The sequence below is a fragment of the Hyla sarda genome, chromosome 5, assembly GCF_029499605.1.
Source record: "Hyla sarda isolate aHylSar1 chromosome 5, aHylSar1.hap1, whole genome shotgun sequence".
In the NCBI taxonomy this organism is placed as follows: domain Eukaryota; kingdom Metazoa; phylum Chordata; class Amphibia; order Anura; family Hylidae; genus Hyla; species Hyla sarda.
In genome coordinates, this window is record NC_079193.1 from 235,948,048 (window position 1) to 235,973,780 (window position 25,733).

Below are 25,733 nucleotides of genomic sequence, written 5' to 3' on the forward strand. Positions count from 1 at the left end.
ACACTTTCTTCTTGACCTCTATTATATGTTAGACAGTTATAAATGTATTTGTAAAGGAGCATTATAACTGTAATGTATTCAGTTATGTGTCTGTTGATGTATTAGTCCCATATGATACAACTCTATTAACATACTATATGAAAATAAAGGCTGTAAATACAGTAGTGGGGCTAGACATCACTGAGAATATACTATGAATACACAGCACATAAATGACATGCAAATTATGTTGTGTAAGGCCATGGAAATAACTAGCACATTTTGTTAGGAACTCTCCACAATAGGATGCTGAAGTCATATTGTTGTAAACTGTATATAGGGTATATACTCGGTATCACAAGGAATCAGTACTTCCTTAACTCCTTTAGGACTTAGCCCTTTTTCACCTTAAGGACTCGGACGTTTTTTGCACATCTGACCACTGTCACTTTAAACATTAAAAACTCTGGAATGCTTTTAGTTATCATCCTGATTCCGAGATAGTTTTTTCGTGACATATTCTACTTTAACAAAGTGGTAAAATTTTGTGGTAACTTGCATCCTTTCTTGGTGAAAAATCCCAAAATTTGATGAAAAATTAGAAAATTTAGCATTTTTCTAACTTTGAAGCTCTCTGCTTGTAAGGAAAATGGATATTCCAAATATTTTTTTTTATTCACATATACAATGGGGGAGATTTATCAAAGGATTTAGACTGGTTTTTCCTGTCTAAATTTGTCGCACAGAAAGTCGTAGTCTAAATATGTGCGACTTTTCTGCGACTTTTGCTCTAGAGGATTTTTAGAACATGATGCATGCAAGTCTATTTTAGACGGAAATGCATTGGAAAATGCATTGGTGCTGAATTTATCAAGTGCGACTTTTGTGCGACAAGTCACATCTGCCCAAAATACGCTGAAATGTCAGACCATGTTGGAGCAGGTCTAAATGCAGTTTAAGCTGTAGACCCTGAAGTCTGAGCACAGAATTTATCAAGGGCTGTGAGACCTTTGATAAATTAGGAGCACAATAGACAGGAGACTACCACATACGCTGGTCTATAAGCATACCCAGAATAGACTAGATTAGTAAATGTCCCCCAATATGTCTACTTTATGATTGCATCATAAAATTGACAGGTTTTTACTTTTGGAAGACACCAGAGGGCTTCAAAGTTCAGCAGCAATTTTCCAATTTTTCACAAAATTTCCAAACTCACTATTTTTCAGGGACCAGTTCAGGTTTGAAGTGGATTTGAAGGGTGTTCATCTTAGAAATACCCCATAAATGACCCCATTATAAAAACTACACCCCCAAAGTATTCAAAATGACATTCAGTCAGAGTTTTAACCCTTTAGGTGTTTCACAGGAATAGCAGCAAAGTGAAGGAGAAAATTCACAAACTTCCTTTTTTACACTCGCATGTTCTTGTAGACCCAATTTTTGAATTTTTACAAGGGGTAAAAGGAGAAAATGTATACTTATATTTGTAGCCCAATTTCTCTCGAGTTGGGACATACCTCATATGTCTATGTAAAGTGTTCGGCGGGCGCAGTAGAGGGCTCAGAAGCGAAGGAGCGACAAGGGGATTTTTGAGAGTACGTTTTTCTGAAATGGTTTTTGGGGGGCATGTTGCATTTAGGAAGCCCCTTTGGTGCCAGAACAGCAAAAAAAAAAAAAAAAAAACACATGGCATACCATTTTGGAAACTAGACCCCTCGTGGAACGTAACAAGGAATAAAGTGAGCCTTAATACCCCACAGGTGTTTCACGACTTTTGCATATGTAAAAAAATTTATAAAAAATTTTCACAAAAATGTGTTTCCCCCAAATTTCACATTTTTGCAAGGGTTAATAGCAGAAAATTCCCCCCAAAATTTGTAACCCCATCTCTTCTGAGTATGGAGTTACCCCATAAGTTGGCCTGAAGTGCACTACGGGCGAACTACAATGCTCAGAAGAGAAGGGGTCATAGTTGGCTTTTTGAGACCCAATTTTGCTCGGGGGGCATGTCGCATTTAGGAAGCCCCTATGGTGCCAGGACAGCAAAAAAAAACACATGGCATACTATTTTGGAAACTAGACCCCTTGGTGAACGTAACAAGGGGTTAAGTGAACCTTTATACCCCACAGGTATTTCACGACTTTTGCATATGTAAAAAAAAAAATTTTTTTTAACCTAAAATGCTTATTTTCCCAAAAATTTTACATTTTTAAAAAAGGGTAAAAGCAGAAAATACCCCCCAAAATGTGTAACACAATTTCTCCTGAGTACAGCGATACCCCATATGTTGCCTTGAAATACGACAGGGTTCCAAAGTGAGAGCGCCATGCCCATTTGAGGCCCAATTAGGGATTACATAGGGGTATTCTACGCCAGTGATTCCCAAACAGGGTGTCTCCAGCTGTTGTAAAACTCCCAGGATGCTTGGACAGTCAACGGCTGTCCGGCAATACTGGGAGTTGTTGTTTTGCAACAGCTGGAGGCTCCGTTTTGGAAACAGTGGCGTACCAGACGTTTTTCATTTTTATTGGGGAGGGGAGGGGGGCTGTGTAGGGGTATGTGTATATGTAGTGTTTTTTACTTTTTATTTTATTTTGTGTTAGTGTAGTGTAGTGTTTTTAGGGTACACAGTAGTTTCTCGGTGGCAGTTTGAGCTGCGGCAGAAAATTTGCCGCAGCTCAAACTTGCAGCCGGATACTTACTGTAAACCTCCGCCCATGTGAGTGTACCCTGTACATTCACATTGGGGGGGGGGGGGGACATCCAGCTGTTGCAAAACTACAACTCCCAGCATGCGCTGACAGACTGTACATGCTGAGAGTTTTAGTATTGTAACAGCTGTAGGCACACTGGTTATGTATCACTGAGTTTGTGACCTTACTCAGTGTTTCACAACCAGTGTGCCTTCAGCTGTTGCAAAACTACAACTCCCAGCATATACGGTGCATGCTGGGAGTTGTAGTTTGCAACAGCTGGAGGCACACCGGTCGTGAAACACTGACTTAGGTAAAAAAAAAAACTCTGAGTTTCACAACCAGTGTGCCTTCAGCTGTTGCAAAACTACAACTCTCAGCAGTCACCGACAGCCAACAGGCATGCTGGGAGTTGTAGTTATGCAACCAGCAGATGCACCACTACAACTCACAGCATGCAGTTTAGCTGTTTGTGCAAGCTGGGAGTCGTAGTTATACAACAGCTGAAGGTACACTTTTCCATAGAAAAAATGTGCCTCCAGCTGTTGCTAAACTATAAGTTCCAGCATGCCGATAAGGGAATGCTGGGAGTTGTGGTGGTCTGCCTCCTGCTGTTGCACAACTACAGCTCCCAGCATGCCCTTTTTGCATGCTGGGAGCTGTTGCTAAGCAACAGCAGGAGGCTGTCACTCACCTCCTGCTGCTCCGGGCACAGGTCAGTCCCGCCGCCGCCGCTCCTGGGGCCCCGATCCCAACAGGGATGCCGGGGATCGGGGTCCCCAGCTGCCGGGGTCTTCTTCCCGCACCCGCTTACGTCCACCTCACCTCTGACGGCCCCGATCAGCCAGTAATTCCGGGTCACTGGAGACCCGATTGACCCGAAATCGCCGCAGATCACTGGACTGAATTGTCCAGCGATCTGCCCTTGGGCGATATGCCGGGATGCCTGCTGAATGTTTTCAGCAGCCATCCGGCTCCGGTCCCCAATCGGCTAGCGGTGGGGACTGGAATTCCCACGGGCGTATGGATACGCCCTGCGTCCTTAAGGACTCGGAATGCAGGGCGTATCCATACGCCCTGCGTCCTGAAGAGGTTAAAGAAACACTCTGTTTTTTTTTATATTTTTTTGCGCATATCTTGTACTTTATCCATCACTAGTACTGAAGCGCCATTGGCTTTTGTGCAGCGTACATGTTTCCATGTGTTTTGTTACCCTAATTTGGTCATGTGATCACCAGTCTAAGGGTATGTTCACATTACGGAATCTCTGCATTGAATTCCGATCAGGAATTCTGCTTGGAGATTCTGTCTGAGTGGCGGCTGCCAAAATTCTTTAGCTTTAAGACCACCAAAAGAATGAACATGTTCACCATTGGTAGCAATGCTCTATCACCATTCACGGCAATGCAGTCCACGAGTAATTCCACATAAAGAATGAACATGTTCATTCCATCGACGGGTCAATTTCCGCAGAGGAATTTTCAGTAGACAACCCAGTCACACCAATGTTTAGGTTTATGCAATGGAATTTCTGAGCACAATTCTGCATCCATAGTGTCAACATACCCTGACTCTCCAAATCTTCCAGTGTCTAATGGTTTCCACAGAATGTCAGACTCTGTCTTCCTGTTGACTACAGGATGACATCATCACCTACCAAATGCTTCCTATAAGATCACAGACCCCTCCCCACCTCTCCCAGCTCTATAGTATATAGATATATATAGTAGGTATACACCTCCTTTGAGGCTGTGTTCACACATTGAATTTTTTGCTGTTTTTTTTTATTTTTTTTGCTATGATTTTCTCTAAATCATGGCAAAAATGGAGATTGTTCTGCAGTTGTGCATTATATGGTAAAAACATATAATTTTTACCACGGTTCTAGAAAATGGCTGCAAAATTTCAGTAAAAATGTGTGGAAAATGCTGTGAATACAGCCCAAAAGATGTAAAATCTTAATAAAACACCTCAATTGTGATTATAGGGGAAATCACTTTCTCTTCATGGGAATATTTCTTTAACCCCCTAAGGACTCAGGGTTTTTCCGTTTTTGCACTTTCGTTTTTTCCTCCTTACCTTTTAAAAATCATAACCCTTTCAATTTTCCACCTTAAAATCCATATTATGGCTTACTTTTTGCGTCGCCAATTCTACTTTGCAGTGACATTAGTCATTTTACCAAAAACTGCACGGCGAAACGAAAAAAAATCATTGTGCGACAAAATCGAAAAAAAAACACCATTTTGTAACTTTTGGGGGCTTCCGTTTCTACGCAGTGCATATTTCGGTAAAAATTATGCCTTATCATTATTCTGTAGGTCCATACGGTTAAAATGATACCCTACTTATATAGGTTTGATTTTGTCGCACTTCTGGAAAAAATCATAACTACATGCAGGAAAATTTATACGTTTAAAAATGTCATCTTCTGACCCCTATAATTTTTTTATTTTTCCACGTACAGGGCGGTATGAGGACTCATTTTTTGCGCCGTGATTTGAAGTTTTTATCGGTATGATTTTTATTTTAATCAGACTTTTTGATCACTTTTTATACATTTTTTAATGGTATAAAAAGTGACCAAAATACGCTTTTTCGGACTTTGGAATTTTTTTGCGCGTTCGCCATTGACCATATGGTTTAATTAATGATATATTTTTATAGTTCGGACATTTACGCATGCGGCGATACCACATATGTTTATTTTTTATTTTTTTTACACTGTTTTATTTTTTTTATGGGAAAAGGGGGGTGATTCAAACTTTTATTAGGGAAGGGGTTAAATGACCTTTCTTAACACTTTTTTTTACATTTTTTTTGCAGTGTTATAGGTCCCATAGGGACCTATAACACTGCACACACTGATCTCTCATCCTGATCACAGGCGTGTATTAACACGCCTGTGATCAGTGTTATCGGCGCTTGACTGCTCCTGCCTGGATCTCAGGCACGGAGCAGTCATTCGTCGATCGGACACCGAGGAGGCAGGTAAGGGCCCTCCCGGTGTCCGGTCAGCTGTTCGGGACGCCGCGATTTCACCACGGCGGTCCCGAACAGCCCGACTGAGCAGCCGGGTCACTTTCACTTTCACTTTAGAAGCGGTGGTCAGCTTTGACCGCCGCTTCTAAAGGGTTAATACCGCACATCTCCGCGATCGGCGATGTGTGGTATTAGCCGCGGGTCCCGGACGTTGATTAGCGCCAGGACCGACGCGATATAATGCGGGATCGCGGCGCGATCCCGCTTCATATCGCGGGAGCCGGCGCAGGACGGAAATATACGTCCTGCGTCGTTAAGGGGTTAAAGGGGTATTCCAGGAAAAAAACTTTTTTTTAAATATATATCAACTGGCTCCAGAAAGTTAAACAGATTTATAGATTAGAAAGATTCACTAGCGCTGAATGGATTTGGATGTGATCAGTGGCTGGACTGCTGCTTGGCCAATAGATGTGCTCTCCTGATAATGCACACCGATATATAATGGATATGACAAAACAAATTATTGAATTGGCAAGCGCTGTATCAGACACAAATCTATTATGGCTAGGTGGTGGGGACTAACCTGATGCTGCTGTAGGAGGAGGGAAGGATCCTGATGGTATGGAAAAGGCTATAGATGGTGTGAGGAAGTGCTCACCTTTAAATGATCGGTCACGCTGGTGCGAGCGATGGTGGTTGGAATGGCTGATGTGGTAAGCTGAAGGAGTGATATTCCTGTAGAGGGCGCAGGTAGTGGCTGTTGCTCACTGATCCCCTCTCCTCTGTGATTGGGGGGGGGGTCCGGTTCTAATGGTCGCCTCTCCGGTCTCCTCCTCTCTCCGGTCACAGGCCGCGGTGCCTCCACATCGGTTATTGGATTCTCCCCCCTCAGTTCGTATTTGGCGGCCGCCTTCACCAACAGCCAATGAGAAGTCGCCTGGTGCGCCAGGCGACTTCTCATTGGCTGTTGGTGAAGGCGGCCGCCAAATACGAACTGAGGGGGGAGAATCCAATAACCGATGTGGAGGCACCGCGGCCTGTGACCGGAGAGAGGAGGAGACCGGAGAGGCGACCATTAGAACCGGACCCCCCCCCCCCCCAATCACAGAGGAGAGGGGATCAGTGAGCAACAGCCACTACCTGCGCCCTCTACAGGAATATCACTCCTTCAGCTTACCACATCAGCCATTCCAACCACCATCGCTCGCACCAGCGTGACCGATCATTTAAAGGTGAGCACTTCCTCACACCATCTATAGTCTTTTCCATACCATCAGGATCCTTCCCTCCTCCTACAGCAGCATCAGGTTAGTCCCCACCACCTAGCCATAATAGATTTGTGTCTGAAACAGCGCTTGCCAATTCAATAATTAGATTTATAGATTACTTCTTTTAAAAAATCTTAATCCTTTCAGTACTTATGACCTTCTGAGGTTGTTCTTTTCTGTCTAAGTAATCTCTGATGACACCTGTCTCGGGAAACGCCCAGTTTAGAAGAGGTTTGCTATGGGGATTTGCTTCTAAACTGGGCGTTTCCCGAGACAGGTGTCATCAGAGAGGACTTAGACAGAAAAGAACAACCTTAACTTCAGAAGCTCATAAGTACTGAAAGGATTAAGTTTTTTTTATAGAAGTAATTTACAAATCTGTTTTACTTTCTGGAGCCAGTTGATATATAATTTTTTTTTTCCTGGAATACCCCTTTAAATAATGCAATTTGAACAAGAAAATGCATCAGAACTGCACAGTGTGAACTGACACCAACCCCATTATGAGTCTTAAGAGTTCACCTGGGTGACCTCCAGCATTAGCAGCCTATTGAGATGACCAGCTGCAATAATCGAATGTTCAAGCCAAAGCCAGAGTATTCATGGGATATATAGGCTGCATTAACAGAATTCACATCCTTGTGCATTTGTAAAGCAAAATTGAGCCTATCCCATGCATGCCACATCAGCAAAGAGATGTAAGAAAAATACATACACAAAAAGCTCCACATTATTCTGTAATAATAGTCTATGCTGCATTATTGATGCAAAAAATATATATATAATTCCCAAAATACTTCTTTAAAAATGGGAAAACATAAATGTAGACAAGCCCAGAAATGTTTGTTCTTTATCAATATTCAGTGTTTAAACAGACATCAATGATCCCAAATAACAAACATGTTTTCACCTCTAGACACATCTAACCGCACCTACCACTTTCAGGAGCTACCGAAATATAGTGGCTAGAACGATTCTCAAAATACACCAGATATGTTAACAGTGTGTGGAGCCTTGTCAGTGCTTTCCATAATGCGTTTGTCATATCATAGGGATAACTGGGCAATATGACATTTTTTACAGTCCCGCATAATGGTATATAAACAAAATATCTTTTGTGCCAAGAATAATTGTATATAGAGTACAGTGATGTCCGGGCACATACAGATCTATGGTGACATATCCCGTCCTCCTCTTGTCAACAGACTGTGATGCACAAAAGGACAATGAAGCAAACCAAGCATGTCTCCATCCCCTTTACAGCACTTCAAGTCCTATAATTATCTATCTTAGAGGCTTCCAAAAACCCACCAGATAACAGCAGGTGGAAATAGCCCTAGAAAATTGTAAGAAAATAGGAATTCAAACATATAACGTAACGAGACACAGAAAATGACAGTTTACCTAACTAAACAACATTTTATTTATAAAGAAAGTGGATTGCTGGTTAATAAAAAAAATGATAATAATGATAATAAAAATTTTACGTTAAACTTTTTGAAGACTTTTTGTTGATCGGTTTCTATTTTAAAATAATTTTGAAATCTTACAGTATTCATTCTTACCACTAAGTCTAAAATTAAGCTGAAGCTTCCATTCTATATTGTTAAGGAAGAGGCTGCTGGAAAGTGATCTGTACAGCATTACAGCAAACGGTGACAGGAGTAGATAGAAAAGACAATAGGAGCTCAGTCTCTCCTACGGGCCTGAAGAAGACCTCTGCACAGAAGTCACAGAACTCACGTACAAACATGTCTCATACAAAGAATAGGGTCTGAAGATACTCATTGGGGGAGATTTATCAAAGGATTTAGACTGTTTTTTCTCATCTAAATTTGTCGCCCAGAAAGTCGTAGTCTAAATATGTGCGACTTTTTAGAACATGATGCATTCTAGTCTATTTTAGACGGAAAAATGCATTGGTGCTGAATTTATCAAAAGAGACTTTTCGGCAACAAGTCGCATTGGCTGAAAGTACGCTAAAATGTCAGACCATGCTGGAGCAGGTTTAAATACAGTCTAATGCATAGATCACGAAGTATGTGTGCAGAATTTTTCAAGAGTTGTGCGCCTTTTGATAAATTAGGCGCACAATAGACCAGCCTAACCCTCTGTAGTTTGGTCTATATTGATGCGGGACATAGACAGCTTTGATAAATCTCCCCCATTGTGTCCATGCAGCTTTCTGTGCGTTGGTCTCCAAACTGTGGCCCTTCAGATGCTGCAAAACTACAACTCCCTGCCAACAGCTGTCCAGGCAATCAGTGAGTTGGGTTTTTGCAACATCGGAAGGGCCACAGTTTGGAGACCAATGCATTACAGCAAGCCTCATGGACACAATGAACATCTCCAGACCCTATTATTTGTATGCTGTAAGGCATACTACTAAATGCTGTTAAAACAGGGGTCCTCCATTGGAAAAAAAATGTTTTTAAATCAACTGGTGCCAGAAAGTAAGACAGATTTGTATATAACTTCTCTTTAAAAAATGTAATCCTTCCAGTACTTATCAGCTGCTGTATACTACAGAGGAAGTTCTTTTCTTCTTGAATTTGCTTTCTGTCTGACCACAGTGCTCTCTGCTGACACCTCTGTACATGTCAGGAACAATCTAGAGTAGGAGCAAATCCCCATAGCAGACCTCTCCTGCTCTGCACAGTTCTTGACATGGACAGAGGTGTCAGACAGAAAAGAACTTCCTCTGTAGTATACAGCAGCTGATAATTACCGGAAGGTTGAAGATTTTTTAATAGAAGTAATTTGCTAATCTGTTTAACTTTCTGGCACCAGTTGATTTAAAATGAATTGTTTCCCACTGGAGTAGTACCCCTTTAACCCGATAACGACCACCGACGAGTATAGACGTCCAGGTTGGCGGGCGTTCCCGCACCTGGACGTCTATACTTGTCTATTCTTCTCGTGGGTGCTGCCCAGTGCACCCACGAGATCGTGGCAGGGACTCGGCTGTATCACACAGCCGGGACCCTGCTGCACTGTCAGGACCGAAGTAAACTTCGGTCCCGGCAGTTTTAACCCTTACAACCGCGGTCGGAAGTGACCGCGGGCTGTAAGTGTTATGACAGAGGGAGGGGGCTCCCTCTGTCTCCTCTGTAGCACCCCGCATCGCGATCGCGGGGTGCTGTGTGTAATACGCACTGCCGGAAATGAAGTTCACTTCACTCCCGGCAGTTTAACCCTTACAGCCGCGGTCAGAAGTGACCGCGCGCTGTAAGGAGTTCTGACAGAGGGAGGGGGCTCCCTCTGTCTCCTCTGCAGCACCCCGCAGCGCGATCGCGGGGTGCTGCTGCATTCCTGGGCAGCCGGGGGTCCTACAAAGACCCCCAGGTCTGCCCTGGGTATTGCCTGTAGGACGTGCCAGAGGCACGTCCTAATTTGCTGCCTGCTAGTGAAAACTGGCAGGCAGCATATAACTGCAATGCTTTGGAATACTAAGTATTCCAAAGCATTAAAAAGTGTAAAAATAAATAAACAAAATAAAAGTGTAAAAATAAATAAAAATGTAATAAAAGTGTAAAGAAAAAAAAAAAAGATATATATATATATATATATATATATATATATATATATATATATATAAAAAATACATTTATTAAATGAATCTAATTAAAAAAAATGCATAATGTGTAGGATCGCATTGGCGGACATCCGCAGCATGTAATATGCTGCGGATGTCCCCATGTGATCCTACACATTATGCAGCAGTCACGGTAATGAGCTCCCTGCTGCGGCTGGGTAGCTTTGTGTGTCCACTCATAGCGGCGGATTTCCCGCCAGCAGTCATGAGCGGACACACTGAGCTACCCAGCCGCAGCATTGATGGATATATTCGCCATGAGTGGGTGCTTATTCCCACAACATGGCGGATATATCCATCAGGAGCCTTAACTGTCACAGACAGACGCGTTCTACTGCTAGCCGACCAAGGACCAAACAGAGAGGTCCCTGGTCCAGCCAATAACTTGTAGGGGTGCGGTATATAAATGGGGTCACTTGTGGGGGTGGGGGTACTGTTCTGCCCTGAAAGACAAATGGCGCTCCTCTCCTTCTGAGTCCTACCACGCGGCCAAGGAACCATATATGGCCAAAGCGGGGATATTTCCGAACATGGGACAAGCAGCTAAATAAAATATAGGGTGCATTTCTTTCAATATCAGAAGTGATGTACAAAAAATATGCCCCCCAAATGATGCATTTGTGAAAAATTGCAAATTTTGAATTTTTAACACTGACTTTGTAATAATTCCTGCCAAAAAACTATGGTGTTAAAATACTTACTGTACCCCCCAGCGAATACCTTGAGGGGTCTAGTTTTTAAAATGGGGTCATTTGGGGGGGGGGGAGTGTTCCTATGTTCTACTACCTTTTAATTTCTGCAAACCTTGCATAGCACACAAAAGAAGATGTACTTTTCAAATTTTCAAAATTTTCAACATTTCAAGTTAAATTGTTAGGCTTCTAACTAATTTAAAACGTTAATTAAAAACAAAAAAATGACGTCAAAATAAAGTAGACATCTGAAAGTATAAGTTTCATAAACTATTTGGTCAGTATGTATAAATATATGCAACCTATTAGTGCTAAAATAGCAAAAAATCGTAATTTTTTTAAAAAATTTCATGATTTTTTGCATTGTAACAAAAAACTACAAATGATATTGGCTTACTTTTACTATGTACATGAAGGACAACTTGTGACAAAAAAACAATGTCAGAATTATCGTGATTGGCAAAACGTTACCAGAGTTATTCTCTAATAAAGACAGACACCCCCGATTTGAAAAAACAGGCCTGGTCTTTCAGGGGCGTACAGGTTTATTTGTATTGGTCCTTAAGGGGTTAAGCAGGATGGCTGCCCCTATATAAATGTACTAAAAATAAAAACCTATAAAAAAAAATACTATATACTAAAAAAAATTGAATCAGTATCTTTCTCTTATCCGTAAAAAAAAAAATCTAGGCTAAATATTCACTTTAATTATTTTAGCAACCTCAACCCATCCAGCAGCCAATATGCATTCAGCTGCCGATAGACATTTATTTTAAAAATATTGCTTAAAGACTAATAGATAGATAATATTTACAGTCATTGCTGTAAATGTTGGCAGTTGGCACCCCCAAACTTTTTCTAGAAAATGAAGTATTTCTCACAGAGAAGGATTGCAGTAACACATGTTTTTCTATACACATTTATTCCCTTTTATATTGGAACTAAACAAAAAAAGGGAGGAAAAAAAGCAAATTGGACATAATGTCACATACTCCAAAAATGGGCTGGACAAATTATTGGCACCCTTTCAAAATTGTGGAAAAATAAGATTGTTTCAAGCATGTGATGCTCCTTTAAACTCACCTGGGGCAAGTTACAGGTGTGGGCAATATAAAAATCACACCTGAAAGCAGATAAAAAGGAGAGAAGTTCACTTAGTCTTTGCATTGTGCGTCTGTGTGTGCCACACTAAGCATGGACAACAGAAAGAGGAAAAGAGAACTGTCTGAGGACTTGAGAACCAAAAGCTAAGGGTGCCAATAATTTTGTCCAGCCCATTTTTGGAGTTTGGTGTGACATTATGTCCAATTAGCTTTTTTTCCTCCCTTATTTGGTTTAGTTCCAATACACACAAAGGGAATAAACATGAGTTTAGCAGAACATGTGTTTCTGCAATCCTTTTATGTGAGAAATATTTAATTGTCTAGAAAAATTTCAGGGGTGCCAATATTTACGGCCATGACGGTATGTATATACAGTGTAAATATTGCTGTATGGAACTTCACTGTATATGAAAATACATTCAGCAAATGTACTTTAGCTTCTTTTGCATATTCATTATCCATGTTCTAGGTAAATTGTTACTACTGTTAGCAGTCCAAAGATCTAATAATAGCTGTTCCAGGGCCCATACAAATGATAACAAGCTAGACAATTAGACAATTAATATGTAGTACATGATGTTGGACAAATCCCAGTCAAATGCGTTTGTAATTCACAACCATATCACGATCTATAAAAAGGAGATGGGAAGAACAAATATGATGTTGGAAACAACTTTAAGCTGCTTGATCTGATCCACCAACTCTGGTGATTTATTAAGTGAATGCATTCACTAGAGGAAATTTAGCTGACCTGGAATACATTAAGCTATAATAGTAAATAAGCTTCTGAAATGCGTTTATCATTTTACACATTGATCAAATTACAGGAAAATAATGAAAATAGTCAGAAGCCAAATAAAAGTCTTGTGCAGAGATATGTGATTTTTTTGAGTGCAGTTGTTATGGCTACTAACCTTACAAATTTAAAGTAATAAAAAAAAAAATGACATCTGTTAAGTTAACTGTATTTGTTCCTCCATCCCCTTCATACCCCCTATTCAATTCAAGGGGAGGAATGTGGTCTCAGCTTATAGCTTCTGTAGTGATTATGCACGTACATTCTAACAAAAATAAAAATTAACGAAAATTAAGTGATAAAAAGGACACATTGCTTGTAAGTTGTGGTTCAACAGAATCATTTTAAAAAGCAAAATAATGAAACTGGCCTGAACAAAAATCATGGTCCCGTGAAGTTAATATTTTGTTACACAACCTTTTGAGAGAGTCGCTGTGATCTAGGGTTTTCTGTAACTCTCAATGAGACTTCTGGATTTTGGTCATTATCCTGCTAGAGGACCCATGACCTGTGACTGAGACCGAGCTTCCTGACAGTGAAAAGCACTTTTCGCTCCAGAATGCCTTGAAAGTCTTTAGATTTCATTGTACCCTGTACAGATTGAAGACACCCTGTTCCAGATGCAGCATAGCAACCTCAAAACATAACCAAACCTCCTCCATGCTTCATAATAGTTACAGTGTTCTTATCTTTGTATGCTTCATTCAGTTGCGTCTGTGAACATAGAACTGATGTGACTTGTCAAAAAGTTCCTGTCTTGTCTCATCTGTCCAAAGAACTTTCTCCTAGAAGCTTAATGGTTTGATCTTTGAACAGATGAGACAAAACTGAAGCTTTTCGGCAAGTAACATCAGCTCTATATATCCATACATAAAATGAGTCTTACAAAGAACACTCTGCCTACTGTGAAGCATGGAGGAGGCTCTGATATGTTTAAGGGCTACTCTACTGCATCTGGCATATGGTGTTTTTTTTATCTTTAAAGGTTTCAATAAAGTCTCATAACTACCAAATCATTCTGGAGCAAATTGTGCTACCCAGTGTCAGGAACCTGACACTGAGATCATGGGTCCTCCAGCATGATACTTACTCAAAACACTCAGCTAAAGACATCCAACAATGGCTTGGAGCAAAATATTGGACTATTGTGAAGTAGCTGTCATGACCGAGGGTGGACAGGGAGAGTGAGACCTAAGCTGTGTCTAATAACACTCTCTCTGCCTACTTGCCTTTCCGCCCTAAACGGTGGATCGACAACCGCGGTGCAGGTCCCTTCCTGCGCTAAAGTGCAATGGCGTAAAAACAAATAATACTGTACATAGACGGTCACAGGTCAGAAACATAATGGGGAAACAACCAGATAAACAACCAGATAAACCAGACAAGATATAAATATACAACAGCCAAACAACCAGATAAACCAGACAAGATATAAATATACAAACAAAGCAGGATATTGTGTACTAACATACAGTTCAGAAACTGGAATCAAGATAAATGGCAGATATGAATAAATGAACAAGACTAGATATGGAATGAGTATACAGCAGAAACCAGGAGATGCAGGGGAGAAACAGATGAACTGAATGTAAAACACTAAACAGGTAAGGAACATAAAAGGCTGTTCACACTGGACATTAAACACTTAACTCAACTCCCCACTCCAAATATGGAGGGACATCAAATAACGCCAAATAGACTTCTAGCCAGCGGGCACACTCCACTGTGTGATCAAAATACTGGCCTAGTAGGAAACAAAAATATAATACAAGGAACACTAGACTAAGAACAGGATGAGTTTGAACAGACTCCACAATAACCAAACTCCTAAACATGGAGGGATACAGATCAGGATACCAAGCAGGAATAATACAAAACCAAACTCCAAACATGGAGGAATACAGATCAGGATACCAAACAGAGAAAACAGACACAAGCAAGACTCAAACAGTGTGAGTACAGACCAAAATTACAAGGTTAAAGCAGAACGGACATACATAATCCTAAAAACCGACAGATGTACTTCAGACTAAAATCTATCAAAAAACAGGTATGTTAACCATGGCTAAAACATAGATATATCACAAGATAAATACAAGGTTCCAGACAAACCAGATCGGTCAGAATAGCACTAATCACCAACACCCAGTAACACCTGAAGAGGCCTTTTATACCTCCCAGGACTGGAGGGTTAACTCTTCCTAACCCAGGGAGGAATAACATAGAAAACAGTACATCGCAAACCTAAAGTCTGCATAGACACCAAAACAGAAAAATACAAAAACACATAAACGGACATTACAGTAGCCTTCTATGGGCCCTAATCGGAATCCTATTGAAGGTCGGTGGAAGCAGCTGAAACAAGCAGGAGAAGACACCTTCACACCTGAGACAGCTGGAGCAGTATCTTATAAGGAGTGGGACCATATACCTTTAGACAAGTGCAGAAGGCTCATTGAGAGTTACAGAACTCTCTGGACTGCAGTGACTGCCTCAAAATGTTGTGCAGCAAAACATCAAATTCAGATTCTATCATTTTGTCAAGAACAGTATTATTATTATTATTGATAATTATTCTGTTCACCACAAATCAAAAGCAATGTCTGATTTTCATCAGTTACTTTTCAGTAATATATATCCATTATTACTTTTGTCACTTTCACATTATTTCCAGGAGTTTTTCTGTCTTTACCAGAAGGGTAACAACAGTTGTGTCCCTGATTTCTAGCATGAAATGTTCCTATAGAACAATCAAACCCTTTGACTCTGCTCCCATTATTCTACACACAGTGTTATAAGTTGTCTTAGGAACTTTCAAATCTATAGTGGCTTGCCTGAAAAATTGAGAAAGATTATCATTAACATCTCTGAGTAGTGTCAAAGGGGTTTGAGTGCTGTATAGAAACTGTGGTCTGAAGCCACAGACCTTACTAATGAGATATTATGCCACTGGTCTATGAAATGTGACAATATAATTTTGACTGGGTTAAAATAAATAGATGTGGTTTAATTTCAAGAGTTTGTCTACTTTGAACAGTTTTGAGTCAACTTTTATTGCCCCTTCATACTAGATAAGAACTGTATATAAATTTAGATAATAGATAATGGACACTTTTTCCTTCCTAAAACTCTTTTTTGTTTTACCTACAGGGCCATATGGGGCTTGTTTTATGTGGGACAAATTATACTTTGTACTAACATAGCTGATTTTACCACAAAATTCACAAAAAATAAACAATTTGTTGGGCAAAATTATAAAAAAAAAAAAAAGTAATTTTGGGGTTTACGTTTTACTTTACTTTTCTTTTTTTTTTCTTTTTTTTTTTTTTTTTTACTATTTTACCTCTAAAAATGTTAACCTTTTTTAAAAGAAAATAAGTATGCTTAAAATTGCCCTTATTGATCTGTAGTTTTCATTAGTACCAAGTCTAGCGTTTACGCCATTTACTGTGTGGGATCATTAACTTTATATTTTAAATAGTTCCAACATTTCTGCATGCGACGATACTAAATATGTTTTATTACATGCAATCGTTTGATTGCTAACACTGTCTACAAGAGGGAGGGGGCCTGAGCGCTCTGCTCCTTGCTACACCTGGCTCTCATGTCATAGAAGGGAGCAGGCCAGGGAGTGAATATTGAAGAGGCAGGGGAGCAGTACGAGTTGGCTCCCTGCCTCCCCGCCTCCATTGCGTGCTAAAGCGCAATGGTAGCGAGATTGTAACCGACAGAAGCAGAACTCAGGAAATATGTAACCTAAAATGTGAGTAACCCCTCAGTTCACAGCTATTCACCTGCATTATAACGCAGTGCATTGGGTTTAGTGTGAGTGAAATAGTTGTCAGATTCTCTTTAAATGTATCACATAGAATTATGTAATGAAATATTTATCATTTTTACCATGCATCATGTAATCCCTTTTTGTTTAATACAAATAAATATATACACAGTTGATTATTTGCTTACCAAACACTTTAAATACATGTATTTGTATACATCATGCAAGATTTGTATTTGGATACAATTTCACTTTCCAATTAAACCTGTTTTACAAACTGTTACAGTGGTCTAAGCTTTAGAATCTCCAGATATACAGTGGCTGTGGCTATTAGCTTGAGATAATGAATCATACACCCAAGGCTATACTGTGCATTATTAGATGCTGCAATTGAATTGGCATTACTTGTAAGCAAATATTAACCTATTAGTTGCATTTACAGTGGACCATACTTTATAGCTATCATAAACCAAACAATAGTTAATATTTAATAGTTAATAGATGGGCCTGCATCTGACATAAACAGCATGAAGCCACATACCATTGTATCTATAAAAAGGGGCATCCTCTACGTTTAGAGGAAAGAATGTTTCTACACCAGCACAGACGGGGGTTCTTTACTGTAAGAGCAGTGAGACTGTGGAATTCTCTGCCAGAGGAGGTGGTCATGGTGAACTCTGTAAAAGAGTTCGAAAGGGGTCTGGATGCATTTTTGGAGAGTAAGACATTGCTGGTTATGTATACTAGAATTATAGGGACAGAACGTTGATCCAGGGATTTATTCTGACTGCCATATTTGGAGTCAGGAAGGAATTTTTACCTCTAGTATGAAGGTTTTTTGCCTTTCTCTGGATCAACTCAGTAGGGACTCATTAGGGTTAAAGGTTGAACTTGGTGGACTCTTGGTCTTTTTTCAGCCTTACGAACTATGTTACTATGTTACCATGGGTGCACCATTGGTATTCAACAGGCTGGTGGTGGCATGATCTAGAAAGCGTTTTTCTGACATGTTATGAACACCATTGCAGCCTGATAGCTGACTGATCTGCACCAAGGAGGTTTTTCCCAACCACAGTGCCATCTTTCAACAGGACAATACTTTATATCATGAGGAAGTAGTTGGAGAAACATGACAATACATTCTCCACACTGCCTTGGCCCCCAAACTGACTGGACTGTATGCCTACTGAAAATGTTTGGCTGTGAGATCTGCTCCCATTTCTTTGCCCAAAAAGGTGGACCAACCCATAATTGGTTTTGAGTAGGTACTCCTGATGCAGTGATCGTTTAGTCTAAACCACTTTTTTGCTCTTGCAAGAAATAAACTGTGTGATGTCATACACTCTGCCATCGATTGGATTAGTAAATCCACTGTTGGTGGATACTTACAAAGACTACAGGATGAAGGACATGCAAAGCATCTCTTTGATACTACCTTTTGAAAATAGATTTTCCTTTAAGTCAGCTTTTCAATCCTACTTGGAGCCTTAGAATATGACTGGGAATATGTTCCAAGCCAGGTATCTCTCCAGAAGGAAAGACTATTCATCTGTAGACAGCTGTTTCAAAGTTATTTCCCCTTGTCAGTAAAGAGTAGGGTTCTGGCTGCCTGCAGAGAGGTCTACCATAGAGGTCTACCCTTGTGGAACCAACGGATAATGTTTCTACTTTAGGGGAGCATCATATAGACATGTGTAGGCTTATAACCATTCATGCACTGCTGGGAATTCTGAGAAGGATATGCAAAATAGCTCTCTGAGGCCACCTTTTGGAAGCAGCTTTCCTTTCGACTCAGTGTTTCACTCCAGCAAGGAGCCTTAGAATGTGACTGGTGAAAGGTGCCAAATCAGAAATCTCTCCAAAAGGAAAAAAATATCCATCTGTAGACAGCTGTTTCAGGGTTATTGTGCTTTATCAGTACAGAGTGGGGTTCTGGCTGGCTGCAGAAAAGTCTATCATCCTGGGACCAATGGGGGGGTAATGATCTTACATTTAAGTGTCTTTCTCTCCATGTGTGTTAAAATGACTATGAACCAGGAGTTTGTACTACATTTCCAAAAATGGATTGTAATTAGTTATTTTGGAATGCAATTGCCTGAGAGAGTGGAACATTATTTATTTTTAATCTCACTGTTATTATCACTAGATATCAGGTTCCAATATTTAATTAAAGAAAAATAAAACTGATATTTTACTACAGTGTTGGGGAGTTTTAGAATGGGTGATGTTACCCTATGGGCATTAATGATTGGAGATACAGTATTTGAATACAATACGGTAAAATGTTCATAGCTAATATGGAGATCCATAACATACAAATATATCATACTCCATACTATAACAAAGAATAGACAAGTTAAGTGTATGAAATTCATCTCATGTAGAAGTGTTATTTAGGCATGAACTCAGCTCTTACCTTCAGATAGTGATACTTGCTGTTAAGAAAAAACCTAAATAGCTTAGTAGACACAGGGATGTGAAGGAGAGGGGGAGTTAATTTCTTTGCTTTTACTCTGTTTGGAACTGTAGAAAAGTAACTGTATAGAAACTCTGAACAACCTTCTACAATAACCTAAGAAACCAGTGAAACATGACGACTATATACCTCTTCTCAAACTAATAATAGAGATAATTAGAAACCACTGCAGAGCTATAGAGATGCAGCACAATAGCACTTTGTATGGATTCTAATGCATAGAAAATTGAAATATTGGCCATAGCAACGCAATCAGATTCCACCGGATATTTTTCTAGTGTAGAAAGAAAAAGCAACAGTCCAATTGATACTGAAGGTCAGAGCTATCTTTAGATCTGAGAAATGTAACCCAGAGACTGTTTTGAGTTTGGACATCTGTCAGCTATGAGCTTGGGCCTTGAAGATTTATTGCTATACTATAGGATGACAAGCTTCTGTTCTTATCAATGAGCTTGAAAACTTCTCATTGACCTTGGACTCTACGGGGTCTACATCAATCAGTAATTTGTCTAGTAAACACCTACTTAATGTTAAAATTGGTGTATATGGTAAATGTCCTGTCTCATACACATTACATCATTGAGGGCCCGAGTATCTTGTTGAATACTAATAAGGGCTAAGTTGTGGTAATAAATGAAAAGTTAAATTTTTAAGGGTGTACAATACTGAACATTCTGAAGGAACACCACACCCAGAAATATTAATAAAATTAAACAAAAAAGAAAAACTTGCACACACAGTCAGTCTGCCTAGTACTTAGCTAAGAGGCAAGGGTTTAGCATTCCTGCTTTCCTATTTCATACAATGCAGTGGGGGGAAGTTCCTGCTGCAGCCAACTGAGTTACAGCCAGACATGGGATGGTGAGGAGAAAGGCTGCGATACATGCAGAAGTCTTTATATCTATCTTAAAGCCTTGACTGCAGTAGAAGACAGATTAGGACCAAAAGAGAAGACTATATTTTATATGAATAGTTTTTTGCTTGTTATATTCCTTTAGAAATTACAGGGTGGTCTACTTCCCTAATTTATATTTATAAATATTTAGAGATGTAACATTGAAAGAGAAATTGAACTGAAAGCTTGCATGATCGATAACAATGGGAGTAGGAAAAAATTGAACCTCTCTACCACTAAATGCCACTTTGAAGCTACATGAGAAAAAAATGATGAGGAAAAATTTCATAACACCTTGCTACCATTGAATGGAATTGTTAGGTTTGACTTATTAGCAAATACGTGGGTGTATAGCAAATATAGCAATCTAGTTCCCTTATCAACACTTACACCTTTACTATATTCATCTTCATAGAGGAATCACATGAAGACAAACTGTCTTAGATTTTAAAGTAAATATTCCGTTTCTTAGCTGAATGTCTTTGACTTGTTCAGTTAACTGACATTTATTGCTTCTTATTGTAGAATCGGTGCCACTCACAGCAGTGCAAGACAGGACAATAGCTTTGATAATAGGTCTGGTTATTGGAACATATCTTGACAGCCGTGTTGAGCTCAGTAAACTTGTTCTGTCAAATGGACGTAATAGGATGATAACAGCCCTACCTCCTATGTTTTTACTTTTATATTTTCTATAAATGTGTATTTATATGTGTACAGTATGTACGACTTGCTTCAAATAAAAAAATGTAGGGAATTAACAGGCAAGTAGGCAACAAGTTATCTTTCAATCTGTCACTAGGCAAGGATTTGGAGCTATGTTTTTGAAAAACAGGACTACAATCAATTCATATAAAAAAATTATATACACACATATGTTTAGGAAGCACTTCCAGATAGAGTGATATTTTTTTGGCCTATTAGCCACCTCTTTGATGTACAATGTAGTAAAGTTTGTTTCTTTACTGGTGCCTTCATGAGCCAGTTATCAGTTCTGTTCAAGTCCTGGCCTGGATCACATGATCAGCACTGCTAATTACTAAAACTAAAGTTTTAACTACTCTTTTTGCCAAGTATAGGATCCAGGTCAGGACCAGAACAGGCCAATAATTGGCTCATAGATATCGGTAAAGAAACATACAATACCACATTATATACCATAGAAGTGGCTAAAATATTGGGTCCTCTTTTATCATGGTAATTATAGTAAAATAACAGGAAATAAACTGAATACATATTAAAATTGTATTTAATATGTATTTAGTTTATTTAGTATGTTGGAAAATACAAATAACATACACATTTGAATTAAACAATGTAATAACAGTTATAATATAGGGTGATTAAAAATGATAATGGAAAATGATAGCCTAGGCATGAGATGATAACACAAATTTATAGCATGAAAAGACATGTCCAAGTTTTATCTATACACTACAAATGTTTAAAAAGATTTCCATTTGTGACACAATAGATGTCTAGGAAGTATAGATCGTGCAGGTTCAGTTGGTGGGGGTGGGGGGGGGGGGTGCAGCTGAATCTCTGATGTAGCACCACAGAACGCATGGTGTTGGGTTGGTGGGTTTGGTGATCATGGAGGCCAATACAAATTGTTCCGGTAAAGTTTCATTCAGGTACTTTACTTTGGTAAAGTCCCTTATGTACTCGATCAGCACACGTGTAGTACCATACTAGTCAGCCTGGTTTTGCCAATATACATTGCTACTTTATGTATTCCAATGAAGAAAAATATTCTAAAATAATGATCTAGTTTTCATATGTTAGTAGACGGCTTCTCTATCTTCTAGATATTTTACTGACCACAAAAATACATATTTGAAATTATTCATTTAAAACACTTTAAAAAAACTTCATAACGGGAACTAAAAGCTTATAAATCCATTTAGATAATCATGTGTTTCTTGGATTCTAGAATACAATAACCACAGAGAAAGTCCAGAGGGTGAAGGACCGATTCATGTCTGCATATGATGTCACTTCAGATGGACGCCTACAGATTCAAGAGGTAAGTGTATGTGAGAGCTCCGTAACCCTCAAATAATATTACAGTGAAATGATAATTTGTCATTTTACAAGCACATTAAGGACAATAAACCATTATCCATCAGGAAAATATGTAATAAATGGGTTTACATGCATGTATATGTAAAATGAATTTCACTTTATTTCTACCTCCAGACTCCTAGGTTCCCAGTGTCTCATTGTTTAGAAAGTGTCAGTGTCATGGTGTGTCATCTACACTGACAACAGGGCACATGACCACTGACCTTCATTACGACATTTAGTTCTTATCAACTTTATTTAACCCTTAGATATACAGGTAATTTTGGCCGTAAGGTGTTCTTATGTTTCTGTTTTTGCCTTACTGCATTATGAAAGCTATAGCTATATTTTTTCTCTGATGTTGCTGTGTGAGGTCTTGTTTATTGCATTTTATGGGTCATATTTTGATATACGAAATGAAGCATTATTTATATAATTTTGAATAGAATGTGTAAAAACAAATTACTTTTGCAATAATTTTTTTCTGTAATTCTCCAAGACCTTAAAGGGGTTATCCAGCCATAGTCTTGAAAAGCTCTTTGTTTCCAGGACTGGGGGCGTTATGTAACACCACGCCCCCTCGTGATGTCATGCCACACCCCTTCATTCATGTGTAAGGGAGGCGGCGTGACAGCCATCATGCCCCCTCCCATAGATATGAATGGAGGGGGCTTCGTGTGACATCACGAGGGGCATGGCATGACATCACGAGGGGGCATGGGATTACATCCCGTCCCCAGTCCTGAAAACAAAGAGCTTTCCGAGACTGGAGACACAGCCGTGCATAGAATGCGGGTACTGCACGGAGATTGCAGGGGGTCCCAGCAGCAGGCCCCCTGCGATCAGCCATCTTATCCCCTATCCTTTGTATAGGGGATAAGATGTCTTTGGCCGGAGTATCCCTTTAAAGGAGTATCCCTAATAAATTTGTTTTTAAGTTAAATGGCCCCAGAATATCCTAGAGTTCTAGTACTTGTCAGCTATTACATTGCCTGGTGAAAGTGTGTGGTTCCTTTTGTTGACACAGGGTTCCTTGCTGCCATCTCTGTCTGAAATTATCCTGAATAGGAAGATGATGGGGTTTGTCTTTCCTCTGTGTGGTCTGCACCCCTTTTATCTTGCCTGCTATTTGTGCTTCACCTCTTCTTAATGTGGTGTGTGCACAGAAACCAATAACACTCTGTTCTCAAGTCTCCTGGCTCCATGTAGAGCACATGTAATTGCTTCTGTGCATGCGCAAGTCCATGTGCAAGAATATGTTATACAAAAAAAAAAAGATAAAAACTATAACATTTGAGATTACCACAAAAAAAAGTAGTAATAGTAAAATAAAATCACCTCCTTATTGAAACCCCAGCCATAATCCAATAAGCACCTCACAAAGTGGTATAAAAGTCTGTTAAAAGTGCACCTGTCATCAACATAAAAATGTATATAACGTAGGTAATACATCATATTGATTAAAACATGTGTATATTTTTGTCCCTGCAGCTATTGCCTGTGTGTCTCTATGAGGAGTCCAAATACAGGAAGTGAGGGTGGACAAGCAGGGCTCTGTACACTGAGCTTCTATGACACGCCCCCGGCTCATGCATCAGGATGATTGACAAGCAAGGAGCCTGCATAGAGCCCGGCTTGTCCTGTCCTCACTTCCTGTATTTGGACTCCTCACAGGCAATGGCTGCAGGGACAGCATTTTTTCACTCATAAATATACACATTTTTTAACCAATGTATATTACAAATATACATATAATTGTATTATCTACATTATATAAAAAGTTTTTGTTGATGACAGGTACACTTTAAATTAATTCTAATGATATCATATCAAAATATTAAACCATAACTAAAAATTACTATATAAAAAGGAATAAAAATAAACCATGAATATGGAAAATATAAACCCAGATGCACTGGTGGCCCAAAACAAGAAAGCCATACCCCATATAAAGGTATATCAAAACAACAAATATAGGACTAACTTACAATCTCTAAAAAATGGGAACTTGTATGATCACATGACTGAATGTAAATGTGGACATATGTCTTAAGAATTCATGATATTGTGATCATTTTAGCTCATTCTTTTATGCATCATACACTTTTCAGGTACTTTTGTTAATAAAATGCATGTTTTAGTTTGTAACCAATGTTTCACTGCTTCTACTGACTTGATTTACATATTCTCGAAATAAGAAAACCCATTGAGCTGACAAAAAGTGACCAATGCAGAACACCTTTAGCTGAGGATTTGACATGAGACAGCGCACATGCCCCTATCCACCAGACCATTTACAGCAGCTGTATTGAAGCCGCCTTTACTTAGTAGGTGAAATACTCATGAGGACAAACATGCCCAATTCTTGACATAAAACAAACATTAACTTTAGGTGCAGAGAAACATTTTCATGCCTCAGGAGACCTTATGCCTTCTCTTGAATGTCTGAAGACTACAAATATTTTAAAGCAACATGATATTAGTCAGTCTTCAAATACTGTATAGATAGGGTTTTTAGAAAATGAAATGTTGTGTTAGATTTCACTTAGTCCATTATAAGAAAACACATCCCATAATATTCTAAGCAACCAATAATGTTTTCAAATGGGTGACAATATAACCTCATTATTGTTTAATTAAAACCAATATAAGTCAATAATAACATTATTGTTTTCTTGCTCCAGCTTGCAAACATGATATTGCCAGAGGATGAAAACTTTCTGTTACTATTCCGTAGAGAAACCCCCTTGGATAATAGTGTGGAGTTTATGCGGGTAGGTGTGAATAACAACAATATTTCTAAAATGGAATGTTCTTTTTAGTGTGGTTTCTATCTATAAAGAATTCTGAAGTAAGATTTAAGCCCCATTCACACAGTGAAATTTCCACCCAACAGACATTACGCAGGGAGTAGGCTCTGGCAGAACAAACAGTTGCTAGATGACAATGAATTTGCAAATAGATTCCACAGAAAAAATAGTTTATTCTTTCTGCAAAGTCTGGAATTTTAATTTATGCCATAGAAAATGTGCACCATGCAGCAGAATCCCATTGAAAACAATAGGAGTCTGCTACAATGATTTTTTCAGAGCTGAATTCTTCCAACAAATTCCGTTGTGTGAATGGGGCCTTAAAGTAGTGGGTTGTCCAGAATTAGAAATAAGGGTCTGCTATTATTTTCTGAAATGGTACCATTCTTTATTACTTTTGTATAATATTTATGGGAACTGTGACAACAACACAAATAATCTCATGTGATGTAATCTAAAGTAAGATAGTATATGGGTTATTAATGTACAAAACACTGTAAAAAAAACTTTTTTTTTTTCTCCAGATTTGGCGGAAATATGATGAAGACAGCAGTGGATTTATTTCTGCTGTGGAACTCAGGGTAATAATTTTTTCCTT

The 25,733-nt window shown here is 39.2% G+C and overlaps 1 protein-coding gene across 1 annotated transcript in view; it reads left to right on the forward strand.

Moving 5' to 3' along the window:
• SCGN (secretagogin, EF-hand calcium binding protein) overlaps nt 1-25,733 on the forward strand; it is a 62,000-nt gene that overhangs the window by 1,233 nt on the left and 35,034 nt on the right. Inside the window, exons 3-5 of the mRNA XM_056521330.1 lie at nt 22,195-22,287; nt 25,010-25,099; nt 25,660-25,716. Coding sequence (XP_056377305.1) covers nt 22,195-22,287; nt 25,010-25,099; nt 25,660-25,716 — 240 coding nt within the window. The remainder of the gene's footprint in view (nt 1-22,194; nt 22,288-25,009; nt 25,100-25,659; nt 25,717-25,733) is intronic.